The 12775-nt window shown below is 37.3% G+C and overlaps 1 protein-coding gene across 4 annotated transcripts in view; it reads left to right on the plus strand.

The window, feature by feature from the left end:
• LOC113495058 (afadin) overlaps positions 1-12775 on the plus strand; it is a 49038-nt gene that overhangs the window by 22472 nt on the left and 13791 nt on the right. For 3 of the 4 annotated variants that reach the window (XM_026873638.1, XM_026873637.1, XM_026873641.1), the window contains 4 exons: positions 8244-8431; positions 10269-10436; positions 11641-11765; positions 12079-12516. In XM_026873638.1, the coding sequence (XP_026729439.1) occupies positions 8244-8431; positions 10269-10436; positions 11641-11765; positions 12079-12516 (919 nt within the window). The remainder of the gene's footprint in view (positions 1-8243; positions 8432-10268; positions 10437-11640; positions 11766-12078; positions 12517-12775) is intronic. The other variant, XM_026873640.1, reaches the window with a different exon arrangement.

Consider the following 12775-nt stretch of genomic DNA (forward strand, 5'->3'; position numbering starts at 1 on the left):
GTTCATAGAAATCATATCTTGAAACATGAAATACTGCGCTCTTGCTTAGCGACAGTCTTTTTTAACTTCACAGTCTTTCATTATGTTCTACATGTATAAATTAAAGGCGGATCATGTTTTCTGCTCGATGGAATAGAATCCCAAGCGCATTAGGTATTTTCACTACCTTTAGCGTATCACGTGAAGTAGGTCACAAACAAAAGTATTCAATATCTTTCTACAATACTACGAACGGCAGTGACTTTGACGGAGAGTATGTCTTTCTTTATTTGCGGTAGAAACTTGTAAATGTCAAGGTACGAGGCGTACACCTGTTTTATTAACCTAATAGAAGCTTAGCATTAGTGTTGAAACAAATTGTATGTCCAAGTCGGGAAGAGACCGGCGGATAATTAATGTTGACCCACCGTCTCCCCATGCCTACTTGCATACATACTTAACACACTAACCCGTGTTTCTTGCGTAGAATGGCTACTTTCTGCTACTCACGACGTTATAATGGAATCCATTGACTTTATAACACATTTAATCCTGCATTTTTGTGAATATGAATTAACGCAAAATGTTCGCATAAGTCTTTTTACCCTCGCGAGAACTTTTGTTCGCAATTGTCGAACAATGGTTCTTTGTGTTAAAACGATTTGTAGATATGCCAGTATCAAAAATTTGACTTGCGTACATTTTGTATACTTAAGTAACAATACACTGCTTGCTGAAAATGCGGGAGCATTACACAGCTTTTCTTCAGCAAAACCAAAATAGGAAAGTAGATGTATTTTTAGCCTAACTCAAGTATAGGTCTGCGGGAGCGTTGATTGACGTGACAGGAAACTAGCCTCTAATACCCTCAGCCCAAACTAATTAGGATGCTGTATTTTGAGCGAAGTCTGTTTACGAAATTCCTACTGTACCGTATAATTTGACGAGCAACCAAAAATTGTACGGAAAATTCTACGTTCGTCGTAAAAACATGGATCTTGAATAGTCTTCCTTGGTTTAGAACCAAAGAGAAATAAGTTGAAGAACGTTCGACCCTTAAGTTTTATGAAAGGTATAAGACATGTATACTATGTAGTAAGGCTCTGCTCGTAAGCAACTTTTCATCCTAAAGTGGTAATACGTCTTGTAGAAGCTATCCCCGGGGCTTACCGAAGGCAAAACGGTCTACATATAAGATTTGAGAACTAGAACAATGTAATGTAGCCCGTAAGGTGACTGTCAATATGTTATTCTGTGATCAATACGCGTTTTAAAATAGTAAGCCTACGAAGTGTTTGAAAAAAGCCAAATAAAAATTTATAGCAGCTATTAATATTTGTTGAACTCATTATATGCATATGGGAAAATTACAAGAAACATTTAGGACGAAATATCGAGCCAGGGATTCCCAAACTCCCAATCCATATATCATTACCGATTATGAGGATACTATACCCGTACGCTTTCTCTCGAGTATTAGATAGAGGTGTATATTATTGCGCCAGTTCCTCGATATCGCCGAGTCCCCCGGGACAGTAACCAGGCCTTGCGCTATGCCTGCCTAACTGTCACACATATATGGCAGACGGAATCGGTTTCCTACTACCAGATACTGTTATAGGGACTACGTATATATCTCCTAATAAAATGCGTCGTTTTATTGATATTTTCGTTATTATTACCTTTGATAATTGTGATATTATAATTCCGGATATGACAATACCCTAACCTATAACACAGAATTTGCAAATATGAAAAGGTTCGAAGTACGGTCTAAGGGCCCTGATTCTACTTGTTCTAACTACGTGACACGAAACTAAGATTTTTGCAAAAAGTTTTGTAGAAAGTTTTGAACTTCTTTTACGAATATAAATAATACGAGTGATACTACTCTGAAGATATCTAGGGTTCACAACACCGGGGAGCTAAATAGTGTAATTATTAAATAATCTATACTCATTATACGACTGTGTCGCCTACCGCACATGCCCGAATCAATACTTAAATTTGATCACAACTGTCACTCCGTCGTCTGTGTAGTACTCGTTAATCGGCTTTATTTCATTCCATTTGTTTTAACATAATTATATATTTAACAGATTTACCCGTTTTACATGACATATAGTCAGACTACCATCGATGTAAGTCACTATCTTTAAAAAAATATATATTGAATAAGTACTTTGAGATATAACTGGGTTGTAGACACAAACTACCCGCCTCACCTATTCCAGGTATCTAGCCCCTATAATTGAATAAAAAATATTTTCCTGAAAGAAAAATACGCTTTGATGATCTGTTAACTCAAAGGTTGCAATTCAAATTTATGGTAATGTTTCCACTGAGCTACTGCGGCCATGATTTCCCGGTATTATGAGTATCTATGATTTACTATTTTTAGACGAAACTCTTTTTTGATATGTATTTGTAACGAATAAACAAGATGAAAATATACAAGCATACAAATTCAGAAACGGAAATGCGCAATTAAATCTTTTAAATGAAAAAAGCTTTTTAACTTAGGAAATGGTACTGTTTGTTTCAAAAGTAAATAAGACTTCCTTAGACGAAGGGAACAGAAAGGTAGAGAGATACCTTTATTATCAAAACATGTTTTAAAACGAGTGCTAATTATACAGAGAGTTCTGATTTTCAACTTCCGCTGAATAAATCTTTTGTTATACTTTGCTTTGAAACTAGGACACAGCTCATTTCTTTAAAAGATTCATTGTTATCTTGGAAGTATTTAATTTACAGATATTTTTTTGTAGATAGTTGACGGTTAAAAGGGTAGTGTCGTTAAGTTTTTCTTTACATTAAAATATAAAATGTAGGTATTTTTTAAACTCTGATACAATAATAAGGCTAGTCTCTAACCAAAAATTTCGTTACGATGTCCTTTCATTTAGTCCCTTATATCTACGCAAAAGGGATAAGAATGCTTTCAACATTTATGTGAAGGCGTACTGGCTATTACGTACGTAACAACGTACCCTAAACCACAAATGGAGGCAATTCTGTAATCCGTGAGATCGTCTAACTCTAACATGTGATGTATGTATTCGTTTATAATTCACCTTTGATGTATTGTCCTGTATTATCTGCGCTGGTACATTTTCGAGCATGTGTCCGCCCGCCCTGCCCATACCGTTCATTGTTATGTTTACGCAAGGTCCGTCGTCGCCACAACGACATAGCGTGCCGGCGACATCGTTCGTCGTCGGGTCGCTAGTATGTCATATATTGCTGCACCCACCTTCCGTCGTAGATTTTATCGTAGTATTTATACGCTTGCCTTAGTACAATACAACAGCATTCGCTTGTACTGACTTAAGTAACCAAATTTTATTTGCATACCGCATTTTGCATACTGCGCAGTCGTTATATAAAGTTTTCTCTACTTTATTTTATAGATGTAAATATAGACGCTTTTAGCTATAAACTAAACGTCTTAATAGTAAACTGCAATAAGTACATTTAAGAGTCCCAAATTGAAGGGTTGTTGCAGGAAGAAATTTAAACAAATAACCTAATTAATATATTTAAAGGCACCATTTACATTAGCTATTGAACAAGAGATAAATTACAAAAATTGTTCAGAAAGAGCGTAATTTCGGATCTATTTACTTCAATAAAAGGAAAAGGTGTGTAATGGATTATACTACACATGTATAGATTCGTGACCTTTTAGAAAATGAGGTTTTCTCCTATATGAACCCGACCGTCCCATATCATTTAGTGTGTAATGTAGAGTGGCGTTTCGTTGGAGCGATCGCTATCGGCTTGTTGTACTACAGTTGAGTATGAAGTGCTTCAAACCCAGCTCGGAGTATTCGCTCTGTATTATGCCTACACCTCCTAACGGAAACGCCTATTGTTATGGTTCTGTCAGATGTATATTTAGAAGTCAGCACAAAACGGTAACTATAGAACCATTGTACCTAAATGTGTCAGAACCAATTCAGTCTAAACCAGCGAAGAAAAGGTAATCTGATATGAAACATACATCGAACTAAAAGCAGTTAACTATTTAATTATTAATCCGACACATCTATAAAGCCGTGGGTTCCGACTTAGTTGTGTGTCGATTTGTAGTCCATTATTACTTGAGAACCCGCAACAGGTGAGGTAATTATTCTAATTCTGTGGGTCACGCAGGCACGCGATGCCTATATGATGAAGATCCAATAGGCAGTCTCGCCTAATCTCTAACGACTACCTTATGCCACCGTCGACGGTGCCATAACAACGTGTTGTCATGTGCCATGACTTGTTAATTTGTTCTAGAACAAATGGATTATTGCTCCACTAGGCACACGCCACAGTTCGTCAGATTGAAAATCAATACTGTTACTGTTGTCGTTAATTTGTGGCTAAAGACCTGAAATGAAACTTGCAAAATATCATTCATCATCGGAAGAAGCTATTGCTGACTTTGATTTCCCTCACTAATTCATGATGTTGATTGTGGAAATTCTGACACGAAAGCTCATACCAATTAACTTAATTTTGAAAACAATTAAATACGCAGTGTTTCAACTAATTATCGAGTCATAAATGGCAAAAGAGTAAACCCACTGGTAGATAAATGCGTAATATTTTGTGCGCATGCCTTTGCCTTAGCTCACTTTCGCCTCTACTAGTAAGAGTTTGAAAAAAGTTCATGTTTAACACTGTGGCTTTAATTTTACATGTAATCATTTCGGGTATCGACGTTCAGTGCTCACATAAAAGTGGGTAAAACCAATAAACTAGTCCTTAACCTGTATTGCATTATGACTTAAGTGGCGGCCGACTAGTACCGGCGGTACCTACGTTGTGTATGACGTAGTGGTGGTGTGGCACTCAGTCCAGTTACAATTAGACCGCCGGTCGGTTTGAACTTACTACGCGGCACGCTTTTATACAATTCGGACGGGCAATGGCTAAGGAAAATTTCTATCGCGCTCACAGATATGCTATTCAGCAGATCCTTTAGCTCACGATTACGAAATGATAAAAAGGAAGTCGTGCTAGGTAATCGCCCGGTTCATACTGTGTCATCGTGTTTATTGATATATTATATGTAGTGTCCGTTTTGTGTTCAGTGTTATATGTACTGTCAACAGCATTGAATCCCATTTTACCCAAATAAGTAAAAATATTTTGTTCCAAAATATAAAAAGTTTTTAAAAAGTAAGGTAACTTGTCTAGCCTTTCGCTATGACCTTCATTCAATATTGAAAAAATTGCGAGGTTTCGTAATGAGGACTGAAGTTAACTAGACAAGTTAATAGCGACAAGGGACGGGAATGCTCCCGGCGGCCGTCAATTTCGGTGAAGATGCGGTAATTGATCTCTTGATGTGGACGGCTAATATACTAAACTGCTGAACCCCTTCGTTATAAATTGACCAACCTCGTCAATAGTTGATATTCTACGGCTCGATCGGTATATTGATTTTGCCATTCTGCTGAACCCAAGTGCATTGTTTATGTATGTGTATTATATGCCACCAAACGGCCTCATAAACCACAATCCCATTGTATATTTGAGCTCCAACAGCGCTTACTTCGCCAATTTTGTGACTGTTGACCCGGTTTCCAATTCAGATATCCATGTAAATAAAACATGTTTGTAAAAGTTCTGTGAGTCGCTGAAATATTTTAAAGCTTCATGTGTATTCAATCGAAGTTAAATTTTATATAGACAGTTTTCTGTTGTTAACTTACACAATTTGGTAAGTAAATTGATCCTGCCCATAAAGTACATTACCAATATTAGCAGTGTGACCTTCGATTAATCAGGAGTAACTTCTTTGTATTGTAATCGACCGTTAACCCATGCCCGTCTACACCATGATTGATATTGTTAATATACATTGCAAATAAGTGATACTTGGGTTGGGTTCGTATTCTGTAACACCTACGTTAAACTTTATAAATTACATGTGAATTTCTTTTACATTGAATCTACCAAAAGTTAACCTTGCTGAGTATTTTTACGGTAAGCCAATCAAGATGTTTTGCAGTGGCCTACGAAAGTTGTAGCTGTAGCAATCCTCGTAGCTCTAGTAGAGCGACGGGACAATGTAGACACTAATGATGTTGACACTAGAGGCGGGCTTGTCTCACTCGTAGCTGGTGTTTCCCACCTTCGTCTCCCCGCACCCCCTCCTCTGCGCACAACGTAACACGCCTTCTAGTGCACTTACCTTAACTTAACACGATACCACTAAATGTAGCGCTTCTGACATATCTTAAATTGAGCTATGTAAGACCTTCTACAAAATTTCCTACGTCCTAAATGTCCTATAAAATAAATGAAGGCATTTTATTTTTCATTCATGATGGCATTTTCACGCTAATAAATGTACCATGTAAATGTTAATGAAGGAAATACCTGCCATGTTTTACTTTGCCGACTTTACTGAAGGTCCCATTATGCGGAGTTAGGTATCTAATGCGTCCGTCTGTAACTTGGATAAAATTATTTCGTTATTCGTTTACTTAATAGGAAAGTTCTCTATTTACCTCGCTTAATTGAAAGTTGGTAGACTGGTAGGTACGAAGGAGAATTTAATTTATTTAATGCGATGGTAATTGGTCAAGTTTTTACCTATCTCTTTTACTGTGAATAAAGTTCATTCTTGTTAAAAGGTATTAGCGGAGCCGTTACTAAGCAAACAATGAAAGATTCTCAACCCATCTTCTATTTGAGATCTACTTAAAACTCTAATCCTATTGCGTTGAAAGTTTTACTTACATAATGTTTTCAGAAAGTAGGTCAAAACGAAGATTTGATTCTGTGATATTTTCTGTAAACACTTATTGATGTTAAACAGATTCACAAAAGCTGCATTTGCAAAAGTTATCTGACTGTTTGTAACAACAAAATAAAGTATATCGAAACCTGCTGTCGACCGCGGTCTCAATGGTAATATCCGTTAGGATCCATTGTGGTAGTCCCCCGCGTACGGAATCCAATTAAATGTAGTACACGAATACATTAACACCGAGAACTTACTTTGTAGGTTGATAAAACGATTCTATGAACGCTCTGAATGTTAATACTACCTTCATTAGAAGTTCGATATAAACACGTGAAACGTAATTCCGCAAGCTTTGGTCGCCAAAAAGCTAACTGTAAGCTTTCACAATTAGCTGAAAACCCTGCAGTGAAACTTTGGCAGCGTGCGGTATAATATCGTTTACTCTGGTTTCCGTATTTCGCTACATTTTTGAACTACTTTAATTAGTTAGTTTACCCAATGTCATATGGCTTAATTGTTTGGTACATAAAGAATATGGTCAATTAGAATATACTGTAAGCTAAATACTGTAGTCATGTCTTACTTATTGGTAAACTTCTACGATTATACAAGATAAAATGAAAAACATAAAGCCCTTAAATGGCCCTACCGATACAAAATTAAAGTTTGCCGAAACCGCTTATTCCGTTCGGGAGCAACGATGCCACCAACCGATAGACAGACAGACAATCGTCCAACTTATGACAGTTTTGCGTCGAAGGTTAAAATTAAAAGAACTTATATTTTGAGTAACATTTTTTGTGGTCATCTAAGGCGTATTATTGAAAAATGAACTCAATATAAACTTTTACAGCATAACAAGTAATTCATTTTATGCTCACTTAACTGTGTAGAAAGTTAAACTTAACTTTAGTTGGGCGGGCACAATTTTAAAGTTGAATTATAATGTGTCTGACGCAAGTAAACTTCCAATTTAGTTTACTTTTTTGTATATCATTGCGTTTACTTAGTGAAACTATTAATAGTGGTTAAAGTTATTAAGTTTTAATAAACGTTCAAATTGTTTTATTTTCGCAATTACTTTATTTGGCGAATACACAAACACAATTAGTTGATTACAGCGTACAGTTTATCATGAATTTAATTCAATTTTCCTGCAAAAAAGTCCTAAACGGCCCTTTACAACGTAATGTAGTCTCCTTGCGATGTTTTCTAAGTAAAATAAATGCACTACTTAGTTTTTGTTAGCTTCACTAGTTTATCATTCTGTAATGGAGAGAAAATGTCAAGCTCAGGACTAGCCTTTGCTCTTTCTTCTAAATAATGGCGTTTATGTTCCAATAACAACACATAACTTTTATGGCCTAAAATTCCTCCCGACGAATAAAAGTTAAATATTCTACTGTGTGCATAATTAATTTCTACATAAAAGTTAGCTGCCGTTATCCCCGTAACCTTTTTTCCATCAGTTCTCCCTTGTGTATTTGACTTAATTAGTGGATACTTGTCGTAGGCTCCATCATGTTTCACGTGCGGCGGCGTCCGGCGGACGTGCAGCCGCGGCGGCGCAAAAAGAAGGTGGGTGCGGGCACCGGCACCGCCGGCGGCCGGCCCGGGAACGAGCCCATGCTCGTCGAAATGGCACCCGACGCCTCGCCGCTGGAGAATGGACGCCGACTCAGGATCACCGATGTTGTCGAGGTTCGTATATTTCCTTTTCAAAATCTCTGTTATATCCATTTCACTATACGGATGACGTATTTTATACTCATGGCCATTGAAAAGTCATGGACGTCGCGTTACCGCGTATAAAATAAGAACTACGCAAAGTTCCTATCAGGACTTGATTAAATTAACCCATTCCCAATACATAAACTGTCGCTTAAACACAGTGACGTTGTGATAACGTGACGTGGTGACGTAATATGCTTTTGTTTCATTTATCTACCAATTCACGAGCCGTAAAAGCTGTTCCTAATAGACAACGAGATAGACGGCGGCATACCCGAATTGAAGCTAATCCAAACTAAAAGCGGGTTGTATTATACCGCAGAATTGATTAAAGCGGTTCGGTAGTGAACTAGGAACTCTGACAATATAACATTATTTGTTAGATTAGATTTACTTTGTATATGTCATTATCACAGGCGAACATTGGCTTGCAATTTAAACTTTTGTAGTCCATCAAACTCCAGGTTTCTAATGTTATAGAATTTGTTATGTAGTTAAATAGTAAATATATGGTTTTATTGGTTATTTCAATAAAACCATATATTCATAACTTGATTAGCTCCTGTGGGTTTAAGTGCATAGTAGTAGAAAATTACTCGGATGTTTCACGGTCTTTTTGTATAGTCTAGTTCATGAATATAAGAACTTCTTTCTCCTAATGAAGAAATATTGGGATAACTATAAGCCTATATGGACTAGTTAAGGTCTCGCGTCGAGTCTGGAGGAGACTGGCACAGGCCGAAATTGGCACGAAAAAGGGAAACCCTACGCCCGGCAGCGGGAATCCTGATGATGATATGGAATATGAGAGCACTCTATCTCACCGACACACACCTTAAACAGCACATACATACGAGTATGTCATTGAACAGTAATCATTTATCGAACTTCCCAACTTATAGAAATGAATTCGAGTGTATCTAAAATGCAAAAAAATAAATTAGTAATGAGATTGACAGGTAACCTTTACGGTTGAACACCATAATCTAGTGATGTGAACGAGGCGTTTAATGCAATCGTGATAACAAGTCGTATTGCGAGGGAATACGCAGCTGGCGTGTTGACGATCGATCAGCGATATCCGCGTTTCTACGAACAAACACATCATTCATTTGAATTCATGCTTTTTATGTTTACCTCTGAAAACAAAGCTTCGTCGTATTCATATGAAACGGAAAATTTCAAATGTTGTTAATGAATTTATCATGAGATCATTAGTGTTTGTATAGACCAATGACTCGAAAATGTTCCCTTTAAGTGTGTTAATACACTTGTGTTTTTTTTAGTAAATTATGCAACTAGATAGAGAGTATGAGCATTTCATAAAATCATCTAAAAATTCTTTTCGACTAACGTGAAAACCATGGCTTAATTCCTAAAACAGTAATTGTAGAGTGCCGGATTATACGCGGTCAATTACATTATGTTGTTAACGCCACTTCGAGCTCACGATCTATAAATTTAATAAGCAGAGCTTTTACGTCAAACTTAATTTGTACTTGAATTAAGTTTGACGCAGAACTTTGTGTATTCATAGTAAGTTCGAATCGAAAGTTGTACATGTCATACGAACAATTTGAAAGTTTCTCATTATCTCTGAGAATATTAGGTTTATCGTCGTAAACAACTAACCAAACCAGTACTATATGTCCTTTAAAAAAACAACAATGTCATACATGTGCTCTGTTCAAGGTGCCTCAGGTGTGACTGGTACAAGGTGGAAATACAATATTATCGTTAAAAAAAGCAAAACAACGTAGTCCTTTGTGAAGTTGGCATTAGTATTATGATAATGTGTAATTGGCAGGTGGGCTCGGGCAACGGCACGACGCTACAGCTCTACGGGCCGTCCATCCAGCCGCGGCACTGCGTGGTCGCGCCCGCCGAGGGCGGCGGCTACTCCGTCACTCCGCTACACACCGACGCGCACGTCTACGTCAATGGACGGAGGATCATGCACTCCCAGCGCCTACAAGTAAGTCGCAATGAAGATTATATCTCACAATGAACATCTTAACATTGTTCTCTACATTTTCTTAAAGAAAAATGCAAAATATACCTTTAATGTTTATTGAGTAAGTACATCTCATTTTGAAAAAGTATTTTGTATATGTAAGTAAAACGTGTTCTCTGTAAATAAGGGAGAAAATTTACTTTTTATACTAAAAGCATTCTTGTTTCCAAGCATTTGTTATTCAATTTTAGCCGTGCACTTAACGTAGACCGTTTCCGTGCCAGGAAGTCTGGCACGAGTGCCTGACTCGCCAGTGTACCGCACTTACTGACAAGACCGTTTCACAGTTTCTAAAATGTATTAACAAAAATACCGCAATGGTACCTTTGCAGGAGTGCCTACTGAGAGTAACGTTAATAATGCTTTATGTTTGCGTTGCTTAATTAATCAAAGCTCTGGTAAATGTTCGTATATTCTCATTATTGTGATTGAGATTTAAATATTTAAACGTTAACCACGGTTATGTTTTAATGAAGTTTAGAAATCATGTATTGTCATTGTGTTGTAATTATGTTTATTTAGGTGGTTTACAAACTTATAAGCAGGCTTAATGTTTTTGAGATTTTAGTAAATATTTAGTTTTAAAATACTCACAATTTTTTAATCAAGAATATTTAGCGCACACACAAATAAATTTAATGATAAACAAACATAAATTCGTCCGTTTTAATACGTCTTTTACTCGACGACTTCGACTAATCATTATTCAAAGATTTAACAAAATCGATAGGTGTTTGTTATGGTAACCTAATTACGCCCCGGTAACATATTCCAGAAACATTTTGAACTTGTAGATCAAGGTCAGTCACTCGCCCTCTGTCTGTTAAATAGGTTGTTCTCGAACTTATTTTAAAAACATTATTTGCGATTCCTTCCTACGCCTGAATTACATTCGGCGGAAATATTTATATTCGCGGTTCAGAATGAACAGTTTGCGAAACATAACCGTTAAAGAAGGTCTAGTGTTCGCTTTTCCTCCAATATATTAGAAGTTTTGTTTTTCGGCTTCTAATTTTGGCAGGATCGTTATCAATGACTTGTAACCGTGCTCAAGTGTAAATCATGAAGTGATTAAATTCCTATGTAATTTACTGCCATTCAAAGTGACCTAATTCAGAGATTTGTGTAATATTTTATTCATAATCATGTAAATTTATTTTCTCAGCACGGTTGCCTACTTAAATTCGGTCGTGTCTCAACGTTCCGCTTCGTAGACCCGGCACAGGAGAACCTCATAAACAGGAACCTCGCGCAATCACAACACTTCGGCTCCGGCTCAATATACGACAGGTAAGCGCTTCGCAAACACATTCGCTCGTTATTATATGTTGTGATTAGCGCCCTATAGTTAACTTAGATCGACTCAAACATTTATTTGGTCTTTTAGTACATCGGTACCTCATCGCACAGTGCAACATTTTGTTATTACTTTTAATTTGAACTAATTCTATCAGTGTAAGTAAACACGATCAGTCCCGTCGCTTTCCTAATCACTTTAATGCTGTGTATTTATGTTTTTTTTCATCTGTCATTGTTTGTTTTCTTTGCATGTTTCTGTCACTGGCTCACGAATATCCGCTTGTGTACGTTACCCTTACGTTAGATCTCCGACTTCGCCCGGCGAGAATAGCGGCGCGATGTCGCCCACGTCGATGGCCTCGCACCAGCCCGACCCGCTCGACTCCAACGCCAACACCACCAACGATACAGAGTACCAGAGGACGATGAGTCCCGTGTCACACGATACTTACTACAGAGACGCTAACGACACGATACCGCCATACAATAACAACACCTTGAAACTCGACAACGAGTCCCTCATCATGTCACAACATCTCAATGACACTAAGGATGACTATGTCAAAGACGATCACTCGAGCTCTGTGTACAATGATCAAGATCAAAGTGCCGGTGTGAATCGCACCTCCAACTCTGTACAACAGTACAAAGACAATTATGAAACAACTTTCGATTTAGACGGCAACGTAGAGACAAAAAGTATCTGCAGCGCCAAAAGCGGTGGCTCGGGACACGACAACAGGTACAGAGCTACAATTTACACCCTTTTAAACCCCTTAATGGATTGCTATTACACTGACTTCATATTACTGTTCATAAATTATGTAAAAAACTTGTTACGACCCGGACTTAATGTGCGTCTCCTTTGACGTTAAATATAAATTATTGAAGATTTTAATCCTTAGAGCTCGAAACAGCAAACTTTGTGTGTAGTCTGAAATGTTAATAAATAAGTCTGTTTCACGTTAAATTATGTAACGGTTTTGAATACTTGCTCTTTG

The sequence above is a fragment of the Trichoplusia ni genome, chromosome 6 (genome assembly GCF_003590095.1).
Source record: "Trichoplusia ni isolate ovarian cell line Hi5 chromosome 6, tn1, whole genome shotgun sequence".
Taxonomy (NCBI): domain Eukaryota; kingdom Metazoa; phylum Arthropoda; class Insecta; order Lepidoptera; family Noctuidae; genus Trichoplusia; species Trichoplusia ni.